Source organism: Elgaria multicarinata, chromosome 3 (assembly GCF_023053635.1).
Source record: "Elgaria multicarinata webbii isolate HBS135686 ecotype San Diego chromosome 3, rElgMul1.1.pri, whole genome shotgun sequence".
NCBI lineage: Eukaryota > Metazoa > Chordata > Lepidosauria > Squamata > Anguidae > Elgaria > Elgaria multicarinata.
In genome coordinates, this window is record NC_086173.1 from 97643531 (window position 1) to 97671500 (window position 27970).

At 44.8% G+C, this 27970-nt stretch overlaps 1 protein-coding gene across 3 annotated transcripts; it reads left to right on the forward strand.

The window, feature by feature from the left end:
* The first annotated feature begins 3278 nt into the window (after positions 1-3278).
* Positions 3279-27970, forward strand: N4BP3 (NEDD4 binding protein 3). 3 transcript variants are annotated; one of them, XM_063121008.1, is made up of 5 exons: positions 3279-3292; positions 21084-21518; positions 22827-23366; positions 26148-26405; positions 26821-27970. In XM_063121008.1, exons 2-5 carry the CDS (start codon positions 21114-21116, stop codon positions 27388-27390), a joined length of 1773 nt encoding a protein of 590 aa, XP_062977078.1. In that variant the 5' UTR covers positions 3279-3292; positions 21084-21113; the 3' UTR covers positions 27391-27970. The 3 variants fall into 3 exon arrangements, with proteins under 3 accessions (XP_062977078.1, XP_062977075.1, XP_062977077.1); XM_063121005.1 differs by lacking the exon at positions 3279-3292 and adding an exon at positions 18337-18530; XM_063121007.1 differs by lacking the exon at positions 3279-3292 and adding an exon at positions 20783-20840.

Below are 27970 nucleotides of genomic sequence, written 5' to 3' on the forward strand. Positions count from 1 at the left end.
ATGAGGGGAGAATTATAGTCAAAAGGTAACAACTGTGGGATCTCATGGCTGGGGAGGAGGGGGCAGCTGGGCTTCAGCTGTGCAGATTAAAATCACAACATGCCTTCTTGGCAAAGTGAGCCTGGGTAAGAGTAAGTGCAGGAGTGGAGTGAGGCTGATTTTGACCTAAGACATTAGCTGGTGGGAAACAGCTTGTGGAAACGGCTCCTTTCCAAGGGTCCCATTCTATACCCCTCCCCCAGTAGTTCCCCTTTCTTATGCTGAAGGTTATGCATCCTGCTTAAACAGGTAGAACTCAGCAAGGTTAATATGCTCAATGCCTCTATCAACTTCCCTCTTGGGTCAAATTTCATTTGGGACTGTGGTGTGGGGAAAAGAGTTAAATGTCCTTCCCCATGTGCTATGGTCCCCACCTTGATCAGCCCCTCCCCAATGGCTGCTATTTTAAAACCAACACATCCATTAAATGCAATCACACATTTGTGTAATGTGTACTTTGGCCCTAAGGAAACCACTTCACTTACAATGTGCTCTGGATCCTGCTTTCCAAACGTGGGTCCTATGGTTAAAATCTCTTGCTCTGGATAGCTCCATTGATGTCAGAGGGGAAACTTTGCCACGTCTAGTTTTAGCCTTGCACCCTTTGTCCTAAGCTAGCAAAAACCTCTTGCTTTTGGATACAAAGATCAGCTGCCATTCTTGGGTGTAGAAAGCAGGGATGGGCAACTTGTGGTCCTCCAGATGTTTTGGCTGATAACTCTCATCAGCCCTAGCCAATATAGCCAGTGTTGAGGGATGACAGGAGTTGCAGGCCAAAACATCTGGAGGACTACCTGGCATAGAGTGATGTGTTTCCAATTCCAGGTGGGTTTCCACACAACTATGCTAATTGGGATAAAGAGATTGATTGGGGCTCTACTGGGGCATTTGGAAGCATTTTTAAGGAACCATGGCAGCAGCTTGCTGCTATGGTTTGTCAGTTCCTCTGGGAATGACATTTTCTGCAACAATGGCATCAACAGATCTCAAGTGACTAGTGTCAATTTGTATGAATATAAAGGAAAATAACCTCTTTTACTAGGAAGTATTCTCAGTGTTGACCTCAGAGATGGCTCAAGATACTTGGGTACCTAAGACAGAAAATCTAAATGGTACCCCCTATAGTGGTTAAAAATAATAAATAAATAAATATCAGGTTTTAATGGTGCTCCTGAAATCTACCACCTGAGGCAATTGCCTTACCCTATTGCACAATTATAGAATTCTCTCTCAAAATCAAAGCACGAACATCATTTGGAAGGATTGTTGTACGTTTGGGGCGGGGGCACACACTGGATTTTAATGGCTGCGGTTAAATTAGTACAGAAATATGGGATGGATTGATTGCATTTTAAGCTAGATAGTGTTTGTGACATTGATAGCTGTTGATTTGTATGGCTTATAATTTAATTTTTTGCTTTATCTTCTTTCTGAAACTGCTTCCTTCCTGTCTTAATCACAAATCTTCCTTCATTTCCATTTATGCTTTCAACTATCTCCCTTTTTCTGATTCCTTTTGTTTTTTCTCCTCATAATTGATTCTTTCTCTGCTCTTGTTATAAAGCCTCTCCTAAATTGGGATGATGGGGAGATCTGTCAGGATAGGGGAATGAGACATTCCCTTGTGAGCTGACCGAAGGTGGGTAATGTGATTGTACAATTATGTTTTCCCCTATAAACAGTTTATTAATAAAATACAATGTTATCTTTCCTAAATGCTTGGTATAGCTAGAATAAAAACTTCAATCTAGTATAAGTTATTAAAGTTTAGTTAACTAGACTCTGCACAAATTGCACTGAGCATTTGATTGTCATATTCTTTATCAACAGAAAATATTTTTGATGAGAAGAATGTTTTATGACCCTCACAACAACCTAGTGGTTAGGCTGCTTTTATTCCCATTTTATGGATGGTGAAATAAAAGTACAAAAGAATAGCAACATGGCAAGGTGTTTTATCTTGAGTATATAACTGAGCTATGGTTTGAAGCACACAGGGACTCAGATGAATGTTTAAAGACTATTAGACTAATAAAGACTATTAACAAATGCCACATGGGTATTATGTTATTACACCCACATACCTACACACACCATTGCTCTTCTTGGATGAGTTGCATGAAGTTTTTCAAATGATAAACCTGGAAGACAAGATCAGGCAACCACAGGACAAGAACATATGAAAAGCCCTGCTGGATCAAACCAAGGGTCCATCTAGTCCAGCACTCTATTCACACAGTGGCCAGCCAGCTGTCGACCAGGAACCCACAAGCAGGACATGGGTGCAACAGCATCCTCCCACCCATGCTCCCCTGGTGTATATAGGCTTACTACCTCTGACAGATGTAGCACATCGCCATCAGGACTAGTAGCGATTGACAACTTTCTCCTCCAGGAATTTATCCAACCCCCTTTTAAAGCCATCCAAATTGGTGGTCATTGCTACATCTTGTAGTAGAAAAATCCACAGTTTAACTATGTGCTGTGTGAAGTACTTTCTTTTATCTGTCCTGAATCTCCCAACCCCTGGACTGAACTAGACTTGAACCCTGACCTTGCAAACACACACATTCGAATGACAGGAAGGGCAATTTCCAGGTTTTAATTAATTCTCCCCCCTCCCCTCCGCACTCTTCTGCTCCCAAGAGCGTGCCCCTGAGCAACAACTGCCCCCCTTCCCTCTGAACTACTCAGACCTATGGATGCTTGCTGGCTTTAATCTTTTGCCAGTCATTCCATATTTGTTTCCTGAGTTTTCAATCGTTTTATACTCGTCTTCGAAGTGGTAATTTTTCTTGCTCTCGAGGGTTAATTTAATGGACCACTTCTACTGGTGTAATCTTACCTGAGTCAGTGGGGCTACACCCAATGTAAGTGGCCACTGAACTCCCTAGCAGGGTGCAGCCTTTCCTGCCCATTTCGCCTTAGTTTGGAAGGCCAAATCTGATGGAAGGATGTATGGAATCCAGGCCGTACTTTACCAGTGCCCTGGCGGCGGCGGCAGCAGAACAAGTCGGTGCCGTTGCTTCCTTCCCTTCGAACGCGTGGGTAGGCGCAAATGCTGAGTGAATCCAGACCGGATTTTCCTTCCTCCCCGGCGGCACAGCTAGAGACTCCCGGGCTCCTTGCCTCTAGTGGGGTGTTCAAATCTCAGCGAGGGAAGGAAGATCTAACTGAGGGGCTGCAGGAAGAGATAGCGGAATGGAGTCTCATCCACTCTAGCCGGGGGTCGGGCGTACAGGCAGCAAAAATGGTGAGTCGCTGCGGCCACCCCTCTCCCCGGGGAAGCTTGATGGAGAGTCCCAGTTCTATTGGGATCTGTCCGGTCCGGCTGGTGGCTCTTTGTTCTCTCCCCTCTTTTCGGACCGCAGGGCTTGGTTTCCCTTTTCTCCACTGGGGTCGATATCGTTTGTTTCCACGTGGTTACTCGCTTGTCTCCGAAGGCAGCCGCAAGTGCGGAGCCCGCGGTGGGGCAGGCTACTGGGGGCCAGGGGGTGGTCTTTGGCGCTGGTGGGGCGCGCTAGCATTTGGGGCCGGATTATGTTGATTGTGCCTGGGAGAGGAAACGAAGGGGTCGTCGAGGCACGTATAGCCAGGGAGTCCTGCCTGGGCTTGTGATGCTGCCTCGGGCGAGAGAGCCTCTCGGTCGCCTCCGCGTATTGAGGGGTGGTGTTAAAAGGACGGCTAGGTGGCGGATTCCCCCCCGCCCGCCCCCGTCGAGGCGAAAGGCGATCCCGGTGACTTGATCGATTTTTTTGTTGGGAAATTATATCCCATTTTTGTTGGGCGGAGGGGAAAGGCGCATCCTTTTTTCTGGGAGAGCGACCCTTTATTAGAACTGCGCAGGGAAGGTCGTGCGCAGTAAAATAGTCGCCCTGCATGTGTGGTGCAAAGGATGGTCCGAGATATCATAGATCTATGTTAGTTAGCAACTTCTCTCAGTACAGGTCTTGCTACCTGGATAACTTTATATTATGACATCCATCATTCCAACATCGTTTTCTACCTAGCTGTAGATCTGGCTAAACCGGAACACATTATACTTTCAGTGTGTGCGTGTGTATGATTTACTTACTACAGTTTGACAAGTAGAATATGGCAAGATGAGCTAATGTCATCAAATATATCTTGCCATCAAACACCCTGATAGTTTAGCCCAGACTGGATGTGGGCCTAACACACACCTCTGGGGATAAATTGCTTTATTCTTACTGGTACCATATGAACTACCACATTAACAGTGCCCTGGAAATCTGGCTGTTTAGCGTGTGAAGTGCCTTGTCTTTCAATAGAGTGGCACAAACTCCTGGTCATTAGCATGAATTCATTGTCCCTTTATGTTCACAAATAACCCTTTTGCGGTCACAACAAAAATGGTTAAAAAGCAGTAAAGGAATACATGGACGTTTCCATTATTTTAATTCATATTTTTGTGTGAATTGCATATTGTCATTCACTTTAGCAATTGTGAGCAGGAATCCAAGGTGTGGCAGTTATTCTGGATAAATTAATCTGGAAAATGGCAGTAAAATCTTGAGTATATGTCCTCTGTTGTGTCCATTCCAATTCCACTCTAAGCTGTCCTTTTCTCCACTTCTTAAGACTTGAGTTATTCATAAGGAACTATCAAAACCAGCTTTCCCCGGATTGGTGCCCTCCAGATGTTTTGACTACAACTTATGCTCAGCATTTGTGCCCATTAGCCATGCATGTGAGAAGTCCAAAACATCTGGATGGCACCAAGTTGGGGAAGGCTGATGTGTTCCATTTGGTTTTCCTGCATTGCACAGAACAGAGAATTCAGCTTGAGGCTCTTGCTGGGTGTGCAAGTTACATATCGGGATTGTGAATTGAGTGAAGCTAGCCCAAGAGGCTGCTCTCTTCTGCTAGGAATGTAACCCTATTGTTGTAAGAGAGACCACCCTGAAGTGGTGTGACACAACCTTAGCATACGTTCTGGCCCCCTTTTGTGAAAGAGCAACATACCCTTAAATATGGCAGGATACAAAATAAGGCAGTGGTTGGCTTGAATACGCTATCTTTTTTCTTGTGATCCCCTTCAAAAGTAATCCTTAGACAAAACAGTGACCAGGGAAGTGTGAGCTTCCATCAGTGACAGGCCTCTCCACTCCCTCCTGATTATAATATCTGACAGTTGTTCAGTCAACTTGCCCATGACCGCAGGACCTGGGAGGAAAAACTGAAGGATGTCTCATCAGCATATTGAAGATACCTGTCCCCAAATCTTTACAATAGCCACACACACAGGTTAGATAGGAGAAAGGGCAAGATGAAACCTTGGAGGATTCCACAGAGAATATCCAGAATAAATTATAGACATCTACCACTATCCCTGAGACCACTTTGCCAGTGGTACAGCTACTCATGGGCGCTTCATCAAATACATGCCAGGCCCCAAAGTCACAACCCTATCATATTATTATCAGCAGTATCAATCAGTATCAAGTCATTGGGTTATATAGGAAGGAAAAGCAGGACTATTCACCCACCACCAACAAACCCACCCACCTGCAGATCAAGCTACACAATGCAGAATACAGTTTGCTAGAAACAAGAGAGAGTGGGTATGCTTCAAAAATAGCAAGATGATTCATATTACATGCCAAGCTCCACACTGCAGGGGAACACAAAAGCCCCCAGGCTCACTAAACATTGAGGGAAATTCTCAACCTAATCAAACCCTGAAAAAGTCCAAGATCAACATTGCACAAGTTCTTTGGTTGAGTTCCAAGCATATATCATCAATCAGTGCTACAAGCAAAGTATAACACAGATCAGAAAGGAGATTGGCTTTGGCCCAGAAGGGTATTTATGTTTTCTTTACTACAAATCGTTCACCTTTTGAGTGGCTCAGATCAGGGTACTTCTTTCTTCGCTTGATTTACCACATGTTCTTATCTGATGTGTGCAGAAATAGTCCCAGAATATTAACCAAACATTAAAGGTTGGAGTAAGGTTTATTAGATCCTCTGTCTTGGCAAAGGAATTGAAGTGAGGTTTGTGGGGTTGAAAATGCAAATAAGAGCATCATGAAGCTTGGGCTTGTATTTGTGGGCTCTTAGGAAATCACTTTTTACTTGTACTAGGATTTACAGATACAGGAAGGTAGTCACCTCATCCATTTGTTCTGGCCTTCTCACTTTTAATAATCCATGTGTTACAGGATCAGATAAATAATGTGTAGATATTAAAGCTAATCACACTTCCCACTGCAAGAATAGGTTTTTTTTTTCTTTGCTGGCAATAGGCTGTGCTCATTGGATCTGGACCAGGACAATTTTGTTAATTAAAATATATTTTGCAAATCAATTGCTATCTGAAAATGGGCTTATTTGGAAAAGGGGTTCTATTTGTATGTTCTGAACTAACCCAAGATTTGGGTTCTTGCAAAATTTAGAATGTGTTTGACAGGGAATAGTGTCAGGGCAGGGAGAAAGATGCAGACAACAGAGAAACATGCTTAGAGGCTACAAAGACTGGGTGGGAAAAAAGGTTCACCCACTCCATTCCTGGTGAGTGTAGCTTTTGTATATTGCTTGTGCTCTTTCGAACCTGACTCCATCAAGATATGCTAGAGACATCTCTCAAGGATCTAAATTCTGCCTCCGAATTTAGATGGCCCCTCTAGAGTTCTGGCTGATTCTGACTAAAACCCAGAATGGATTCACAGCCCCACCAAAGATGGAGCCACCAGTATCCACTGCTCCCCATCCCACCTAAAATACATTGTTGGAATGAAAAAAGCTTGGGGTAACTAGGAATAGATCTATGTGGAAGGGCAGCGAACTCCATTCATTACTGCTACTCAAAATTAATTCCTGGGCTCAGAATTCTTTAATCCTAAGTATATGTCTTTTGCACCAAGCTCCATTTGGTGGATCCCAGGATTGCAGTAATAAGCAAAGCAGAATTCACAAGCATGATGTCCACCTGCCCCTGATGGAAATGATTAAGAGTACATACATTTCACACTACCAGAGTCTCTGTCATCCTGTTGCTATCAATAGTATAGGTCAGGAAAGCAAGGCTGTGGAATTCTAGAAAGTTCTAGTCATGGAAAATAATGATTTCACTATAGCTGCCAGTGAGTTATGAATAAACCACTTTTGTATGTGGGCCTGTTTGGTTCTTTGCAGGACAGTCGGGGTCATGAGATCATCCCTTTCGTTATGATGAATTGTGTTTGGATGTCTGAAAGCTGTCTAGTGGTTGAGCGGTTCCTCAGACGTATTTATTCTCTTTCTGAAAGAACGCTGATCTGTACAGGGCCAAGTCTGAGAATACTCATACTCAAAGGAATGTCTGAGTTTTGCTTCTAGCTTCGAATGCTCCAAACATAGCCAGCCCTACCTGCCCGGGGGTTTCACAAACAGCATCCTGTGAAATTGCTATTATTAGTTTTAGAAGGATACAGGAAACACTAGCGACTTCTTCCTCGTTGTGTTGCCTCACCTTTTTTGGAGAGGCAACTGTACAGTTTACATGGGTTGTGCATGGAATAAGACTCCCTTGTTTTCAGGATGAAAGCCTTGTTTGAAAGTATCTGGTTGGTAAATCTTGCCAGTGGGAGGTATGTCTGCCATTTTCACTTAGGCACTGTGATCCACACACAGCCATTCTCACATGTTTTTTCCTACACGGAAGTGCTTTCTGCATATGTAAAGCATATTGTACGAAGTGGCTCTTGAAGCAGGCTTACAACATTAGATGGCCCACTACATGAGAGCCAGTGTGGTGTAGTGGTTAAGAGTGTTAGACTGGGACTCAGGAGATCCAGGTTCTAGTCCCCACGCAGCCATGAAACTCACTGGGTGACTTTGGGCCAGTCACTCACTCTTAGTCTAACCTACCTGTGAGGATAAAATGGAGAGGAGGAGGACTATGTAACCTACCTTGAGTTCCTTGCAAGAAGGGAAAAAGGTGGGGTATAAATGTAATCATAAATAAATAAATTCTGTTATATTGGACTGTGCTGCAGGGAACATGCTCCTCTAGAAACAGTCCAGAAATTTCAGCTGGTCTAAAATAGGGCAGTGGGAATGTTGACAAGGACTGGCTGATTTGATCATATTATGCCAGTGCTTTATGATCTGCACTGAATGCCAGTCCATTTTGGGGCCCAATTCAGAGTGCTGGTATTAACCTATGAAGTCCCAAAAGGCTTGAGTCACCTGACGGATCTTCTTCTAAATATACTTGCCTTGACCTTAAGATCTTTGGAGGCTGTTCTCTGGATGCCCTTGCCAAAAGTGGTGAGGTGGGTGGCTTAGACTAGGGAGAGGGCCTTTTCAGTGGTGGCACTCCGATTGTGAATGCCCTCCCCATAGAAGCTTGCCAGGCCCTTACACTGTGGTATTTTCCACACCAAATGAAGACCTTTTTATTGTCTCAGGCTTTTTAGTCCTTCAGTTTTAAAAATTGCACCAGTGTGTATTGAGATCTTTACACAGCTGCTGGCTTTTACTCTGGCTTTTGTTTTGGTTTTATTCTCCTTTAAACTTAAGATATTTATATTATATTATGTTTCACTATGTTATTGTATTTGATAGCTTTGCTTTATGAACCATCCAGAGGGCTTTGGCTATTGGGCAGTATAAAATTATAATAAATAAATAAATAGAAATCAAACTTGATGGATACATAGGTAGGGAATTACTGCTTCAAATAGCTGGATGAGAGGGGACTGATTTGAATGCAAAGTTTGTCCTGGCTGTTATATTGACTGAAACGTGCAGCTGTGGTTACCTCATCTCAAAAAAGTCATGCTTCTGGAAGACTGGCAGAAAAGGGCATCCAAAGTTATCAAGGGGTTGCAGTGAAGGCTTCACACCTTGGATAGCTCCTTTAGGGTTCTGACTGATTCTGACTGAAACCCGAAGCGGATTCACCACCCCACTGACATCAGAGCCTCCAGCCTTCACTGAGGGGTTGAAGTACCTCCTTTTGAGAAAAGGTTACATAAAGCATTTGTGGCCGTCCTGTTTATAAAAAAGATGGTTGACAGGCTTACACAAATTATGGGTGGTGTGGAGAGAACAGACCAAGTGAACATTTTCTTCCTCTTGCATAATACTAGAACGGGGGGCGGGGGAGTTTACCCAGTGGAATTCTTTGGTCATAGTTTGTTTATTTACTTAAAAGATGTTTGTAAGCAGCTGAACAGACAAAAGGGCCCTCTCAAAGTGGCTCACAACAGTCATAAAACATCAATAATACACAATTAAAATCCAATCAACAACTTACTGTTCAAAATGGATTAAAGAAAGCAAGTACATCAAGCAAAGCATTATTAATTTATGTAGTGTACTGCTAGATGCAGTGATAGCCATTGGCTTAAATGGCTTTAAAATGGCACTGGAGTAATGTATGGAAAACAGATTATCAGTGAGTTTTAGCGAAAATAGCTAAAGAGAACTTCCATGTTTAGAGCAAGTATGCTACTGAATACCAGTTGCTGGGGCAGATTTATTTATTTATTATTGCATTAATATCCCTCCTTTTTTCCTCCAAGGAACCCAAGGTGGCGAACATAATCCTCCTCCTCTCCACTTTATCTTCACAACAGCCCTGTGAGGTGGGTTGGGCTGAGAGTCTGTGACTGGCTCAAAGTCACCCAATGGGTTTCTATGGCTGAGTGGGGACTAGAACCCGGATCTCCTGACTCCCAGTCTGACACTCTAGCCACTACACCACACTGGATCTAAACAATTGGTGGTGGTGGTGATGTGCTGTGTTGCCATCATGCCCTGCTGTGGGGCTTCTTAGAAGCATCCAGCTGGCCATGGTTGGGAACCGAATGCTAGAATACATGGACTGCTGGTCTGATATAGCAGGGTTCTTCTATATTCTATGGAACTCTGGGCCTACTTCAGATGTTGGGAATCATGACAAACCTCTATATTGATTCAAATGTCATACTGTGCCAACCACATTTTTGTAGTCTCTTAAGTTGCTTTCTGGTTTCTGAGACTTGACTTAAACTGCAGTGACATTTTCAATATTTTTTTCACATCATGATGCTTAGAAAGGATACTATTAATATTCTCAAGAGAGATCAAGGGGGGGTGATCTACACTACTGCTTTAAAGCGCTTTAAAGTGCTTTATAACAGTTTTGACAACTGTTGGGGCCCAGGACACACTGCATATACAGTTTTCAAAATGTTTTCAAAGTGCTTTAAAGCGCTTTAAAAGCAGTTGTGTAGATCCCCCCCCAAGACTTCTTTTGCCCCAAGACTTCCTTTTCCTATACAAATAAGTGTTTGAATATAGAGATGTGATGTATCCAGGGGTTCTCTACCAGAGCCTGGCTACTACAGGTCACTCGGTAAATCACTCAGTTGGTCCACTGAGTAAGAATTTCCTTAATACCCCCCCCCCCCCGCCCAAATAACCTGCTGCTACAACCTATTAATTTACAAAAGGCAGCAGGATTCTTCTTTGTATATAATTAACTCTCTATAAAAGCCAGGTTGTGGGGTGTGATAGGCTAAGTTTAGACCACATTATGCCAGTCCTTTTACAACTTCATTGGCTGCCAGTCCAGGTCTGGGCCCGATTCAAAGTGTTGGTATTAACATTCAAAGCCCTAAACGGTTTGGGGCCAGGTTATTTGAAGGAACGCCTCCTCCCATATGTACCTGCCCAGACCTTAAGATCATCTACAGGGGCCCTTCTCCATGAGCCCCTGCCAAAGGAAGTGAGGCAGGTGGCTACTAGGAGGAGGGCTTTCTTCGCCGTGGCACCCCGGCTGTGGAATGAGCTCCCCAGAGAGGTCCGCTTGGCGTCTACACTGTACTCCTTTCTTCGCCAGCTGAAGACCTTTTTATTCTCTCAGTATTTTAACACTTAATTTTAACTTAAATTTAAATTTTACTGTTCTAATTCTGTACTTTAATCTTATATCAATTTCTGCTGCGTGGTTTTATCCTGTTTGTGCTTTTTATACTGTATTTTGTATTTGTGTTTTTAGACTGTTGGTTGTTTTATTATGGTTTTAATTTTTGTGAACCGCCCAGAGAGCTTCGGCTATTGGGCGGTATAAAAATGTAATAAATAAATAAATAATGAATAAATAAAACCCACACAGGCCAGAACCTAAGTAGTTAAAACATTAAACATATATTTATTTATGAAACACAACTCCCAGAGCAAGTAGCCAGCTGATAATGAATAATGGTTCTATCTACTAACCTAACCTAACATCACCAACTCAATTCCCCACTTTAACATCTATCCTAACCACCAGCCTTTAGCCCCCCCCCTTTCTCTCTCTCTCATCCTTTTAACTAATTCCTTATGCCTGAACAGGGTACCCCAACCTGGAGCTCTCCAGATGTGTTGGACTCCAACTCCCATTATGAGTCCAACACACCTGGAGGGTACCAGGTTGAGGAAGGCTGGGGTACACTGCTTGAACCCTGATTTATCAGGATTCCCAATATGCAAAGCATTCTACTTGCATCCAAGTAAACACAAATAGAAACCCTCTTCAGAGCACCCCACTCAACACAGAGAGTGAATCTGGGGTGTGCGAGAACGTTGGGATGGCACACGCAGTCCCATGCCTCTAATACATGTTACTGTACTCTGCCCAAGCATAACGCCTGAACAGGGCTATTCTCTCCTAACTCAACTGATTTAACTCCACCCGTTATTCTGTTCTGGCTTCTGCTCATTCCTCCACTCATTCTTCTGCTACAAGAGAATGTTTTTAGGATGTTTTAATCATGTATACTATATTTTTAATCAGTTTTTATGTCTTTTGTATTCACTGTTGTTCCCTGCCTCAATCCAAGTGGAGAGGCAGGTAAGAAATAAATTATTATCATCATCATCATCATTATTATTATTAAACTTTGGTGACAACAATCCTTGAACTTGAGTTGCTTTGGGAAATTAGCATAAACCTTGTCCTACCTCATTCTTACATTATGTGCCTCCTGATCTCAAATAGCGCAGTAGCCTCTTGCCATGCTGTGTACACTCTCTTGTGTGCTTGGTCCCAGTACATCCTTGCCCCTCTACACCTTCCTTTTGTAGCCTGCAGCCTTCTTTGTGGAACAGAACATACCTCCATGCATTGTTTCTAGATCAGAAACTGTGGATGGTTTCAAACACTGCATGGGAGCACTGAAAAGAGGGCGCTCTTTCCATGCTCCTGGGTAATATCCAAAGCAGCAAATCATGCAAAATAAGGATTTGTATGAGCTAGATGGACATCTGGCATTTAGTGCCTGGAAGCATGGAAGGAGGATTGTCAAGTCATCCAAAGCCACACTAAGGCCTAATCTACACCAAGCAAGATATTGCACTATGAAAGTGGTATGTAAAAGGCTGGAGCCACACTACTGCTTTATAGCAGTATTGAAGTGCACTGACAACTGTTGGGGCCCATTGATACATACCATACACTGCTTTCATAGTGCAATATCCTGCTTGGTGTAGATTAAGCCTAAGTTTCCCAGACTTTGTCTGCTGCACCTTTGAGCCTGCTCTGTTTACCTGCCTCTGCCTTAGCTCTCTTCACTTGTACTGACGATCCAGAATCGATCTCTGACAGTTGTTTGGATCAAATCTGGCCAGTTCCTTGGCCTAATCCTGTAAATAGTTATAATGTTGGGTGAAGGTGAGGTATAGGATAAGATAAAGTGTTAGTTTGGATGCTGTTGGAGTTTGTGATCACACTCCTAGCAGTTCTTGTGACAACAGTATCTGTGCTAAGAGAAAAACTGGGGCAAAAGACTGGCTCGGTGTAACTCAAAGCCCATTGGTCTATTCTTCACTGAACCAGCCCCTAGTCCCAATTCTTTTCTTAGCACCAACAAGATCTCCACAGGAGTTATTAAATTAGCTCAGTCTCCTGCTTATGACAGTGGCAATTGTCGGTATTTCAGTCATGCAAAAATAAAATAAAAAAGTCCTACAATGTGCACATGTACTTCGAAAAGGCAGTGCCCTCATTTTTTCATAATATGATGGAATTTCACCCGAAGGCATGAAATATATCCCTCTAGCTATGTCACACCAATTATTCTTGCTCTACTTATCATTTATAGAGGTGTCCAATTTGACTTTAAATCTTGGCTAAATTCTAATCTTCAAATATAACCCATGGCGGAGATTTAATTATGCTTACATCATGGGGAGAGTGATGCTGCCGCTACACCAGCAGAACATCCACTTCTACTCGCCCAGTATGGGAAGGGAGGAGAGGGAAGAGAAAAACACACAGCCAGAAAGTACAAAAATGTTGTCAAAATGCAGACACGTCCCCACTGTCCCCAGCGAGGAGAGCCTACACCACACAGTAGCCACCTAGATCCCTGGGCAGGACCCTTGCAAGATCTCACCCAGGACAAGGGCTCATGGTACCAGATGTGGGATGGATCCTGTAATTTAGGAAAGCAACTGATGGAGACCAAAGAGAGACAAAGAGTAGTGAGTGGTTGTCAGCAGCTGGAGCACATTGTCCCTGGACGTACCATAGATGTTTCTGTGGAGCGAGAGAAAGAAAAGCATGAGTGGGTGCTGAGCTAGTGTTCATGCCTCACCCTCCAAGACTGCAGTGATTCCACTTTCCTCCTTAGGGGTTGTAGTGAAACACTTTGTGTGCTGTGACTATTTGGTTTGCTCTACGCATCCGGGGTGTGATCTTGCAAAGCACAAGGGCTGATCAATGTTTGGCCAGCAGAGGCAATGATTGGCCTTTGCCAATGGAGAGCTTCCCTGCTTCCCTGTGTGTGGGAGACAATGCACTCTACTGTGGGGTGGTGGTGATGGACATGAGTGTTAGAGCAATACAGTCCAGATGAGATGCAGTAAACACCTACAGCAAAGGGGATGGGACATGGGAGTCAGTCATAGCAGTCAAAGAATCATAGAATGGTAGAGTTTGAAGGGGCCTATAAGGCCATTGAGTCCAACCCCTTGCTCAATGCAGGAATCCACATTAAGACATATCTGGCAGATGGCTGTCTAGCTGCATCTTGAATGCCTCTAGTGTGGGAGAGCCCACAACCTCCCTAGGTAATTGTTCTATTGTCATACTGCTCTAACAGTCAGGAAGTTTTTCCTGCTGTTCTGCCGGAAGCTGGCTTCCTGTAACTTAAGCCCATTATTCCGTGTCCTGCACTTTATACTTAGCAAATGTTCCTCCCTTCTCTTGCTTACCTGTGTGGGGTGTTCTTCCCTGGAGTGGAGGTTGCTGTTGGGTGCTTATGTCTGGAAGTGGGCTCTAACTAGCATATAAATGTTTGCAATATGTCAAGTTCCCCTCTATGGGTAATATTCAATGTTAATCCTGCGTACAGTAGACCTGTTGAAATGAATGGGACTGAAGTTAACTTAAGTCTCATTCATTTCAACAGGTCTACTGTATGCAGGACTAACATTGAATACTACCCTATATTCTGAGGCCAAAGTGTTTTGTGCAAAGTGCTCCTCTTGTGTGCAAAGTTCACTTTCTCCATAGTTTTCTAAGTGTGCCCAATATGAGACCAGAGAAATGAGATACACCCCATGTGGCACACTTGTCATCTGAATACTGGTTCCCTGTGTTGAATTTAGATATTGGTGGTGATGTCTTGTGATTGGGTACAGAGTTCCACCATATCCTATACCCTATCGTGACAACGTGGGTGGAATAAATGCTGAGGCAGGAGCAGCTTTAAAAAAACAAACAAACCCTCCCATTAAATGTCTTGTGCCAGCGCTGGGGCTGGCTGATGTAAAGTTGTGATGTTGGCAGTGGGGTGGCCATGGCTTGAAGGGGTATAGGCTATGCCGTGACTAAATCCCTTCCGTGTACCATCTACATTCTGTTCATGACTTCGCTCCATTTCAGCTGTTCCATTGGCATATCTTTGCTGGTGGAACGGCTCAGCTCTTGGAGTGTTCTGCTAGGATATCTGGGGTGTTCCACCAGTATATCTATTGTGCTAGTGGCCAATCTCAAGTTCCACTGACATAGCAGGGCTCTCACTGAATGCTATTGCACCTCGGCTGGTGGATCTTTCTTCTACATCTTTAAATTAATATTCTAAATGCAAAGACAAACAAAAAAATACATCAAATTTAAATTCAATTATTGAGAGAGTGTAGTACATTTTTTGTCCCCTTAACATTACCGATGAAATTATAGGTGAATCCATTGACTGCTTGGAAGTTTTATTTATGGTTCTTCCTAATAACAAATTATATTTAGACTCTTCTATAATCTGAGGAAAGGGTTTGACAAATATTGCTGTGTATGTATATAAAATAAAATCATATTTTTTTTTTATTTATTTTTTGAAAATCAGAGCTTGAAACTTTGCCTTTCGTTAAATTCCATTGGTACATCAAATTTTCTGCCATGGCTATTTGCCCACAGCTCCATGTACCAAGATTTCAGTGTTAGAACTTACGCAGTTTTCCATTGTATAGCTGTTACCCTGCGGGCTTCCATTAGCATGAACACAATTAATTCCTTAGATGTCACTTTTGCGTTTTGTTCTTCCAATCTTGTTAGTAGAACCAGTGTTAATGTAAGATATATACTTTGGTGTTTAATGTTTGCCATTTCTGAGAATATCCTGTTCCCAAACTGTAACACAACAGGACATTCACTCTTAAAGTTCATTTGTTTCTATGTTATGAGAAAAGAAAGGCCAGAACCTATTGTTTGCTCATGAATGAGGGTGCTTCATGGTCCAGTTGATTTCCAGTCATAATCTTCCCATGTTTTCCCACTATTTCTGCTTTTTCCTTACTGGCTGCAAAACATCCATTAAGGAAAAAAAAAAGACAGAATTGCTCCACACTGCCTTCTCATTGGTAGCATCAGCAGCCCTCTGTCTAGCACCCTGAGCCTCTGAAAAAAAGATAATTCTGTGTGCACCTTCTTCTCTAAAAGAAACCATTCCAGTCATTTTAGTATTTGTTCCACATCAGTTTCTTTTTGCATTCCTTGCTCTGCCCTGAATCCTTTTCTAATTCTAGCACAGTTTTAGATAATGTATGTCTCCTCTATTTGTAAATATAATAGCTGAGCTATTTCTTAAGTTGAGTGTCTTCTCTCATCGTAAAAAACTCCATGCTTTTCCCAGCAAGTCTTTACACCATTATAAGATTGCTTTTAGGGGTCTACTAAGAAGCAGAACATTTACTGAGTAGAGTGAAGCAAGGTTTGCCAAAGTAAATCTCGCAGGAGGGATACATTCAGAACAAACATAAAGGAAATGTATAAAAACATATATATTAGGCTATAACTGTGCATGTGAAGCATGGACAAAAAGCCAAATGGAAGAAAGGACATTTGAGGCTTGTGTCTGAGAACAATGTGAGTTGGATAAGATGGAAATTAGTATATAAATAGATGGCATTGGAGAGGGATGATAACTGCTGAACAGTTTGAAGAGGCAAATCAATGTCCAGCTAATCAGGGATAATATTTCCTTCATTGTCCTCCACCATCTACTGTGCAGCCATCACAGAATGGGCTAAATTTTTAGAACTCTTCTTATTTCATAGAACTCTCATTTTCATAAGAGCCTTGCTAGATCAGACCAAAGGTCCATCTAGTTCAGCATTCTGTTCACACAGTGGCCAACCAGCTGCCTGTGGGAAACCCACAAGTACAATGTGAGTCCAACAGCACTTCCTGCTCATGTTCCCCAGCAACAGGTGCACATAGGCGTAGTGCCTCAGATACTGGAGGTAGCACATAGCCATCAGGACTAGTAGTCGTTGATAGCCTTCTCCTCCAGGAATTTGTTCAATCCAACATACAGTATCTTAAGGAAAGTGGCATTGTATATGATAAGGCATATCCTTGAAGATATGATTGAAGAGAAGCTAGAAGGGGGGGATCAAAATCCACAGTTGGGCAATACCTTTATATTTACCACCAACCAAAATTCCACAATATTTTCTCCAAAACTCTTCACTAGGCTAGATGGCATAAGGCAGGGGGGTGAGAACAATCCAAAAATTTGCCCAGATTTGTGGCTGTGAGCTCTGCAGTTTATCATCATCATCATCATTTTATTTACATTACACACTACACACCGGGTGTTGGAAGTCAAGGGCTGTGACCCTATAGGCCAGGGAACTTTCAAGAGCCGGTGGGCTTGGCGCTGTATAGGAAACTGGATCACCAACGCTCTGGGACATGTAGAGAAACACCCTATCACATGTGCCAGTGATACTGGGTGACAATTCATTATAATGAGAGGCTTTACTTACTGCTGCCATGTGAATTGGCACCCAGGGTGGAGAGCTCTTACTCCTCCGCAAGAACTGTGTCAACCTCTGCTGAGGCTGGCCTGGCTCTCTGCCACAGGCCTGCTTGGAACAGACTATATTATCAGGGGACTTAAAGAGCAGCATGGAAGGCGGCTGCCATGGAAACCTCCCCCTTTGGGATTGCCTTTACCCTGACCACTGGACATGACTGAAGTTAGCTTATTGGCTTCTACAGGAAATAATTTGGAGCCCCGATGGCCTATTGCCAGCTAGACTATTGACATGTTCTGCCCGTGTTGGCAAAGGCCTTTCTCTGTCTGGTTTGCTTTCCTACTTAGGGCACTTTTTTGACCCAGGGTTATAGAGACGATGGTTAATTAATCATCTAATAATTAATGACCCTGTGCAGCGCTTAGGGTCATTATGTCGCAGAGCCAGTGCATAAGGGTTTGACAGCTGCCGTTCATTCAAATTCGAGATGGTGAGGCGCTAGCCTTGCTGCCTTGGGCAATTTAGGAAATGAGTCCTCATTTGGTAATGATGGAAATTGGCCCTTCCTTATTAGCAACCTTGAAATTAGCTTCTTACAGCCCCTTGCCTTAAAGCATTCCCGAAAGAGCTATTTTGCGTTAGCCAGCCACTAGTACAGGTGCAGCCCAGCATGCCACTTGACTCTGTTAATGTGCTTGTTGCCAGAGCATTGAATAAGTCTGACTTCATAGGGTTGAAAGAGTAGAATGGAGCTACTCCCTGTACCTTGGACTCTTTCGCTGGGCACTTAGGCCTGCTCTCCATAAGCAGCGGAATGAGGCGGTAGAAACCTAAGTACTGCATCATTTCAGGTTGCAAGTAGGAGATACCATTTTTGAATATTCTCCCACATTTTTTTTTAAAAGCATCTGGATATAGAAAACTAGCATGTCAGGGATATTCCATTGCTTGCTATGCTAGTTTCTAATTGCAGGGAACTTTTGTTCTTGTTTTGCTTTGAGGAACATTCAGAAATGTGATCCTCCACCTGCAATCAGAAGTGACTCTGTCCAATCTACAACATCAGGAGTCTCGCCTCACTTCACTGTATGTGTAGATTAGGTCGTAATCTGTAGTGTTTGGAAACCAGGTTGCCCTGCCATAAGTGAAGAAGGGGAAATGTCTGTCTTTCACTTGGACAAAATTAATGCCAGGCTTTGAGGCTCCTCCTAGCAATGCTGAGTATCTGAAGCCTTCACACCTGCTCAGGAAATGGTGCAGTCCTGTCTGTCTTACTACCCAAATATCCTTTCCTGTTTCCTCCGGTTCAGCTGTTTGTGCTACTCCCTCTCTTCTCGGCATCTGTTTCCAGTTTAGCTGCCTGGAACATTACCTACTGAAGGGAAACTCTGCTTCATCTAAACTAATTGGTGCCAAAATACTTATTTTGGATCTTGCCCAGAAATATTAGACTACTTCTTCCCACCAAGCAGTAAAATATATTTGTTTTGTTTTGCTTCATTTTTTAAAAAATTATAAACTGCCCTTTATTCACAAGGGATCTCAGGGCAGTAAGAATCCTGCTTTTAACGTGATATGTGAGTCCTGCCTTTAGCTAGACAAACACAGAGATTTATCCTTCCTTATGGGAAGTGGGAAGGCAGTATCTAAATAGCAATGTATATTTACTTTTTCTCTAACTCTGCAGGCGCCTAGATCTAGGGTCTATCTGGGGCTAGTCCTGAGGACCACATATAGGAACCTGGTGGCATTCATGTGCTAAGGGGATCACAAATTTATCCTGTCCCTTTCAAATTGGCGAGTATTGTGTTGTAGCAATGAGGGCTGAGAAAGTGCTTTCTATGAATCATAAACCAAGGCCTTGGTTCCATTACTATACCGAATCCTTACCTTCCTGCATGCATGTACATGCCATGTGAGTACAGGACTGGGGCCAGTCTAGCATATACTTGAAGTACAACCAGTGGTCTAAATCATAGCAATACCACATCTCAGTCATGAGACTGAGAACCTGTTTTGGCAGGTGGGGATCCCACACACAGCAAGAAGCCTGGAATTCAGGGCAGTACAGCTGAGATGGGCAAGAGGTTGTCAGAATCTGGCATGTTGCATTCCTTCCCTTTTCAGACTGTAACTTAGCTGAATATCAGACTGTACAATAAACTACCTGGTAGCAAGAATAAAGAACTTGTTCCTTGGTAGGGGGAGATTGCAGTTGCACCATTGCTGTCAGCCTGACGAGATGGTATGAGACCAAGGCTGGATCCTGGTCTGGGGTTCCATTACTTATTGCAACCTTGCGAATGTCAGGTCAAACTCTTGTGCCCTGTTCTGATTGGCCAGTTTAACCACAAAATGCATTGCTAACAGAGCCCTATATATGAATCTGACCATAGGAGGCTGTGAGCTAAGGGAGGCTGGCAGTGACTGTCGCTTCCTATGTAGGGCCAGCCTTATAATAAATAATGCCCTGGACAAGGAATGCCTTCAGTGCGTCCGCCCACCCCACCCGTCAACATACATCTTTCTTCTTAATTTATTTATAGTGCTAATAGTATTTATGTTTTATCTAGAAAAAATGACATCAAACTGGAAGTTGGAAAAAAACCCACCCATTTTTGTAGTTAGTACCCAAACATCCTGTAGAACTTTGAAAGAAAAGGGTTAAAGAGATGTACTGCTTTTTTCAACCTAGCTCACTGCAGCCAGTGCAATCACGGACCCAGTTTGCATGTAATGACAACCCATAGGTTAAACAGTGCTGCCTCCTGCCCTTTTGCCTCTTCTGCTTCATTTCTGTTTTTGTAAACAACTCAGGAACACCCCATTTCTGGTTTGTTTGTCATGACCTGTGAACCTGAAACTTAGGTTGTTGAGGGGAAAACATACCAAAGTTTTAATCCATGATTTGTTGTTGTATTAAATTCTGGGTTGTTTCCCCATCAACAATCCAGAGTTACAAGTTCACACATCAACCCAGAAATGGGCAGCATTCTTGGGTTGTTTACAAAAGTGGAAATGAAGCATAAGTGGTCAGTGGGCAGAAGGCAGTGCCCTCACTCACTCCTTGCATGGCCCCAACCCATAGTTGGTCATGATGCACAAACCAGGTAAAAAACTTCGGAGTCATTGAGCTCAGCTGGGCACCCCTTTCACCTGGTGCTGTGGATGAGCACCCAGCTCACCCATCCCTAAGGTTGGCCCTGTTCCCATGGTGATCTTAGGGATAGTGGAGGCTGCCACTTTATCTATACCAGCTCAAGAGCTGGTTTGGGGCTAAGCATGAGGAAATGACTTGCATTACCTTTGACTAGGGAGGAACTGGTGGCTGCACAAGTAATGCCAGTCTTGGAGCTCTTTCTTGGACACCTAGCCTATGTTTATGTTGGATTCCTGCCCTATCGCCTGAGGCAAGGGGAGGAGGAGCTAGATTTGGGGAGTCAGCACATCAAGGGAAGAGAACTGCGGTAGTTTAGGCCTGTGTTAGGAGTCAAGCTGGGTGGATCTCAGCTCCTTGTTGGAGTTAGTTCTTCCTGGGGAGGCATCTTCTGCACTTGGACTCAGGTGAGTATTAAAGCAAATCAGTAACAGGGATGCAGAAGGCAGAGGCCCACAGATATCTGTAGGACTTTGTAACATCAGTGGTTTCTGTCCATGATCTCAGCTACCAAGGCCTGAGAGAGGGCTTCCTCGCATGGTGATGCCAGGAATAGAATGTGATCAATATTTAGCTGGATTGCCCTAGGGACTGGTGGGAACAAACATATCAATAACTTTTGTGTGTGTGTGTGTGACTTCCTTTGGCAGTGCTGGAATCCCGCTTGCCTCTAAATCTCCATGGCAACAGCACAGGCCTCTCATGTGACCTGTGACCCCATCCATTGTCTCTTTGAGTTTTACTCTCTGGATTCTAAGCCCGACAACGACAGCAGCATGGGCAGCGTGGGCAGCCTTGTCGAGAAACAGGATTTCTCCCCTGCTACACCAGGAGGTCTGCGAGGGATGCGTCAGCCAGATGGATTGCTCCGGAAAGGAATGTCTCAGCGTGAAGTCTTTGGCTACCTACATGGGGGCAAACGGGATGCTCGGGCTGAGAAGAAGCACCAGTCATCTGGTGGCGGCTTTAAACGGGACTATGAGAGCGACCGGGAGAACCAGTCCCCTGAGCGCTACTTCCGGGACAATCACCGGGGTGCAGATTTCTCCAAGAGCTCTTTGCCTGAGCGCGGACGCTTTGACAAGGTGAGAGAGATGGTGTGTGTGTGTGTGTGTGTGTAGCAGTAAGGACAAGAACGTTTTCCTGGCAGGGACAGATGAGAAGAGGAACAGGGCTGGGGCTTCTTGGCATAAAGCCAATGCATTTCCCATTGGCCCATCCCATCAGCCTCACAGTATTTCTGGGTTTGTGTCATATGAAAATTTAGCTTTATAGGTGGCCCAGCAGTGTCTGATATGGAAATGCTGGCTCAGCAGTGCATCCTAGAATTGCATTGGAGCAATAACGGGCCCCGTGGAACCTGTAACTGAGGTCATGTGGTCTGTGATGGATAAAAGGTTGAGTGAATCAGCTACTGTTGCTTTAGAGCAGCTGGCAGACCCTGGGCCACACCCAGCCTCACACGCGGCCTCCAACATCTGCTAGCTCAGGGGTGGCACCTAGCATGCTGTTGCTGGCCTGGAAAATGCTTCTTGGATCAATAGCTGCATGTGAGTCATCACATCCAAGCCAGCTGCTGCTCGGCCCCCCTGGCACTTAAGGGAGAGATGCCCCAGAGGCCTCTGTGTCATTGTGGAGGCCCCTAGGATATCTCTCTATGCCTGCACTGGAAAGGCGGAAGGTGGCTGGCTGGGAACGTTTACTCAAGTAGCAACGCAACTCAAGTTAATGCAGCTGCTCACTGCTTCTGAGCTGAACAGGCTTTCCAGCAGTGGGTTAAAGGAAGAGCCCAGGTCTTCTGTGATGACTCTGAGGGGCTCTGGCGTCTTTCTCTTCAGCACTGAGAGGTGGCCCATCTGGCTCAAAATCAGCACTACTTGTGCTGCTGCTAGTCCAGACAGGTAGAAGTTGTGCTACTGGGGCCATCAGCAATGCCTGATCCGCTTCAGATCCAGCAGGCATTGCTGATGGCATGAATAAGGACTGTTTTGGGATATCCTCTCATATTGGGCCTTTCAAGTTCATTTAGCCTAAGAGTGGGATCATCCCTGGCAAAATGGTCCCATCCTGTTCCCCTGCCCATCTGCCAGCCCACCCACAGTAGCTTAGCTAGGAAAGTGTCCAACCTCCCTGGCCAAAGAAGTTGGCTGTCTTTACTGTAGAGATTCTTCCTCTTGAAGGCCTGTATTGTCTTCAGCAGTTGAAAGATTGATGGAAGCTGAGCCAGGGAGTAGAGGAGTGAGTCATCCTATAAAGGGCTGGTTCTATGAAATATGGCAAGAACATGCTGACCTCTTTCTTTTCCTGCTCTGCTCAGCTACATTGCTAAATTATATTGGCTGACTGCATTGGCTGATGTAACTAACTGCTTTTGGCTACTTTGTTTCTTCCAGTGCCGGATCAGGCCCTCGGCTTTCAAGGTTGTAGCTGGCAAGAGCCTGTTGTCCATGCAGGGGCTGTCGTCGGCTAAAGGGCAGAAGCTCTCAAAGAGCAACGGGAGCCTGCACACCCTCTTGACGCAGAGCAGCACCAGCAGCTCCTCACAACGTGGCCCCCTGCGCAACCACCTGCTGCACACCATCAGCCTCGACGAGGGCTCCAACTCCGTCCAAAGCTTCCCCACCTATAATCCCCGTTTCAAACCAGCTCCAAACCAGCTGAGTGCTTCAATAGGCAACATCAATCACATTGGCGGTTCCTTAGACAGGGCCTCTCGGGGACCCCGGGATCCGTTGGCTGTAGAGAAAGCGCCGCTATCCTGCAAGAGCCTGAGCCGGCTGCAGAGTTCTGGGGAGCCTCCTCCGCCTCCATATGAGCCCACGTTTTCCTTGGAAGATGTGGTGAAGCAGCTTGAGGACCGGCTGAGTGAGAAGGGCATGGAGCTCCGCCAGTTGAAGCGAAACCTGAGTGAGAATGACGACCCCTTCACACAGGTGGGTGGATTTTCCTCCATCAGGCCTCACTTGGTCTAGCGCAGCGGTCTTCAACTGGTGGGCCATAACCCCAAAGTGGGTCACAAAACCAATCCAGATGGGTTGCGGCAAAGCTGTTGACACCATATTAGGCAATTGTGAAAGTGGCTCCCATGTTGTAGGTTGGAAGTCTGAGGTGGGTCTTGAGTCTGGACCAGCTCAAGACCACTGGTCTAGTGGGAATTACAAGCTGCTTTCCTCTTTCCTCATTGTGCCTTCTAGAGCCTGCTTCCTCCTCAATTCCCAAAGCTCTTCGTCCTTAACTTGCATCTCCCATACATCACTGTTTCCCATCACATCATGCTTCTTCAAGCTTCCTAATAGCCACTTTCCAGGTCTCCGTAGTGAATAAGAACTGCTTTGAGGCAACCAGGCAAAGGAACCTTTATATCAGGGGTGTGGAACCTCAGGCCTAGGGTTCCCCTGGCCACAACCTCTTTTCTCTAGGTGCTAATTATATGATGGTTTCACGGCTCTTGTGCATTTCTTCCCATTCTAAAAGGTTGAAATGCCTTTCCTAAGGCTTTGTTACTAGTACTAAGTGCTTTAAGCTATGCTTGTAATTTTGGTTCTGTCCCTTCTGCCTTTGTCCCTGCCCACCATTGGAATGCAGCCCCCGAAAGTGTCCCCAAAACAGGTTCTGCACCCTTGCTTTATATAAAAGAAGAGAACTGGTTGGATTCTTTCTTTTGTGCTTTCAGTGTTCTACAATGGGTACATTTGGGCAAGTAGGCTAGTAATTGTTCATTACTTCTTTGCAAGGCTGCTTATTTGCAAGGCAGCCGCTTTCTACACCCTTACGAAACCAGGTCCTAGTGATCTAGTCCTCAAGCCAGCTTACTAATTATTTGCCTGTTCCTCATTAGTATTTCATTCAAAACAGGCTCATAGAAAAGAAAAGAAATTACATAGGGGGAGATGGAGGTGATTCCCCAATTTGGACATGATAGCACTCTTCAAATACTTAAAAGGTTGTCACACAGAGGAGGGCCAGGATCTCTTCTCCATCCTCCCAGAGTGCAGGACACGGAATAACGGGCTCAAGTTAAAGGAAGCCAGATTCCAGCTGGACATCAGGAAAAACTTCCTGTTAGAGCAGTCCGACAATGGAATCAGTTGCCTGGTGAGGTTGTGGCCTCTCCCACACTAGAGGCCTTCAAGAGGCAGCCGGACAAGCATCTGTCAGGGATGCTTTAGGGTGGATTCCTGCATTGAGCAGGGGGTTGGACTCGATGGCCTTGTAGGCCCCTTCCAACTCTGCTATTCTATGATTTGCAAGAGCCTCTGTGTCAGGGGGAGGAAGGAGAAGTGTGTTGTGCTGATGCTTTTCCTTACAGAAAGGCACTATGTTGAACATTGTGTTGATGATGAAAGATCTCCTCTGTGGCACAGACTATATAGTTGTGAACTTGTACTCCAGTTTTGCTCCCTCTTCTTAAGGTTAGCACCAGTTCCAGGGATCGTGCTTGGATTCCCTACAGTGATAGACAATGGCTAAATCTTTATGCAGGCAGGACAAGTTTTTAAATAACCTTGCAAACATATTCACAAAAGTTACTAACCCACAAATGTTTTCTATGGATTCTGTTTGCCCACATCATGCTAGTAATTAGTGTGGTATAAAAAGTAAAATGGTCTAATTCTTTGGGGAAAGCTTTTCATGCCATTAAAGGCCTTTTCAAAGCCTTTAATGGGTAAATTCACTAAGATGGCACATTTTTAATTGTTTTTACTGCTTTTAAATTATATATTGTTTTAACTTGGTTCATGGTTTGTTTTTAGCTGTGTATATTTATTGTTTTATACTGTATGCTTTTATCTGTACGCCTGATATAGGGCAGGATAAAAATGTTTTAAATAAATAAATAATAAAATTATCATCTAGAAGTAATTCTTCTCTGCCATAGGCAATCAGGTGAGTGCCACTTAACAACTGCTCCCTCCATTTATTTACTTTAAGTCCCCTCTTTTTTTGGTAGAAGAGAGGAGTACAACAGAATGAAAAAGGGAACTGCTCAGTTAACATGACTGGAATAAATACAGAGTTGATGTTGCTATCCATCTGTGCCTTCTCTTTGTCAAGAATCGGAACATGAAATACACTGGAGTATGTGGACTGGACTCCTGGAGACTGAGTTGGCAGTTCTGATATCACTGGGCTGTGATTTGTCCTGCTATCCTTTAACTGTCGGGCAGTAACATATAATGAAGATTGGAAATCTGCTGCTTTCTCAGAATTTAATGCATGTTAATCAATCTTATGTATTCGCATTCATTTTATCAGGTTGGTTATAAGGAGCTGGTTTATTCTGAGGCAGGCTAGAAGCCCTTTTATCCCAAACCTAAACAGACTAGCAGCAGAATCTTAGGCAAAGAGCTTTCCAAGTCTTATTTCCTGGATCCTTTATCTGGAAATGACATAGAATGTACCTGGGACCTTCAAAGGATGATACTTTACAGCAGGGAAGGGCAGCAGGAAGATCTCCAGATGTTTGGGACAATGGTCAACGGTCAGGAATGATGGGATTTGAAGTCCAAAAAATCTTGAGATCTAATTTCTCCCCATCCCTGTTCCACAGCCCTCTTCTGAGGGAAGTGGATTTGTCTTACATAAAAGCCTTGAGTTTTATGGGCTGGGAGAGATCTCTGTTTGAGAAACTTTCTTGAGTTGCCAATTGAATTTAGCCTGTCACCTTTAGGGCAGGAATGAGCCTCCTCCATAATCTTCTCTCATTCTGACAGATGTTTGAGGACAAACAGCGTTTGTGGATGGATGAGCTGGATGAACTGAAGCAGATGTATGTGGCCAAGCTGCAGCAGGTGATGCAACAGGCCCAACGCAGCCAGCGGGCACTTCAGCTGCAGCTCTACAAAGCACAGCAGGAGAAGAAGCGGCTGCAGGAAGAGCTGGACCTGAAGCAGAGCCAATGTGAAGAGCTGAGGCTGCAGCAGCAGCAGGCCGAGCGCCTGAGTCCCAAACTGGAGGAGACCAAGTGGGAGGTGAGTGGGAAAAGTGTGCACAACGGAGCAGTGCCCTAACGAGAGTCTTTCCCCATTGTGATCCATGTTTTGGGTTGCTCCAGACTGCATATGTGGATCTCCTGATCCCTGTGTGGCCCCAATTATACCAAACTCCCAGCTGTCTTGTTAAACAGATATACACTCGCTAGTTTGCTGGGAAGGTTACTGCTTGTTACCTGCCCAGCAGTGCAAAGATTCCCTAGTACGTTCACAGCCCCTTTTGAGCCAGTCCACCACCTCCTTTCCCCTTTAGGGTTCTCATTGTTGCTTCATTGACTCCACGGTGCCCATGACAATATTCCAAACTCTCTCCCTGTGTTCTGTGGGACTGCACAGACTCTGTTGGCTTGCTAGTCTTCTCCCCTGTCTTCATCCTAACGTACTGTTTTAACAGGTCTGTCAGAAGACTGCAGAGATTTCATTGCTCAAGCAGCAACTCCGAGATGCCCAGGAGGAGTTGGCCCAGAAGCTGGGTGAAATCTTCAGTTTGAAAACGCAGTTGCGGGAGGCCCGAACAGAGTTGCAAGCCAAAGACTCACAACTGGCACACTTGGAGGACTCTTTCCAACCCTTGCCAGAGCAGGGCTCCCCTGTTCCTCCAAGGGACTCCCCAATGCAAGCTTGCCAGGACTTCTTGGGCTGTGAAACGGATGACTCTAAATGCCGGGGAATGCAGGGGGAGAGTGCAGAGGGCGCCGAGTGGCTCTGGGCAGAACTGCTGCGGGAGAGGCGCCAGGCCCAGCTGCGAGTGGCAACCTTTGAGCAGGAGCGGAAAACCTGGCAAGAGGAGAAGGAGAAAGTCCTGCGCTATCAGCGGGAGATTCAGGCCAGCTATATGGAGATGTACCACCGGAACCAGGCTCTGGAGAGGCAGCTGAGTGAATTCCGGCAGTTCCACGCTGAGCCCAGAGGTATCAACTCAGAGTCGCCTTGGATTGAGAGGGTTGAGTCCTCTAAGATCTGAACAGTACAAGAGAGAGAGAGGCCCTGTGCTGGGATTGCAAAGGGGGCAGAGCACCCACACTGCAGCATGGACCATAGGGTTTGTTAGCGGAAGCGGCTCAGCTGAAGGGCCTGTTAAGCTGAGCCAGGAGCTTCCTCTATCATAACATACAGGATTTTGCAGGCGGCTGCCACCCATGGAATGGAATCCCAGCATGACATTTGGCTTCTTGTCCGTCCAGCTCGGCTGTTGCCTCCCTACCACTGCTATCTCAGATGGCAGGATGCTCTCCTGTTGTGTCCTGCTTCGTGCCCACCTTGGCACTGCCTGTCAGGATGGAAGGTTTGTTACTGAGGAATGCAAATGGCTGTGATTGGGAGCTGTGACCACTCTTGATAAGGTCTGATGGGGAAAACTAATGAAGAATGTGTAGGGGACCATTCCACCACACTGTGGGTCCTTATTGGGGCTCGAGCTTTGTCCCTGCAAAGCTTGAGACTTGGACTATTGTGTTAAGAGAAAGTTGACAGTAAACCCACCTCAGCTCATGCCTGCCCTATAGGAGTTGTTTTCTGTCCATCTGTCTTGTCCTCACGCTGTG

Coding starts and splice junctions, on each gene's coding strand:
- N4BP3 (XM_063121008.1), top strand. CDS start 21,114: ATGGCAACAGCACAGGCCTCTCATGTGACCTGTGACCCCATCCATTGT. Junction 23,367..26,147: donor ATGACGACCCCTTCACACAG/GTGGGTGGATTT, acceptor TCATTCTGACAG/ATGTTTGAGGACAAACAGCG. Junction 26,406..26,820: donor TGGAGGAGACCAAGTGGGAG/GTGAGTGGGAAA, acceptor CTGTTTTAACAG/GTCTGTCAGAAGACTGCAGA.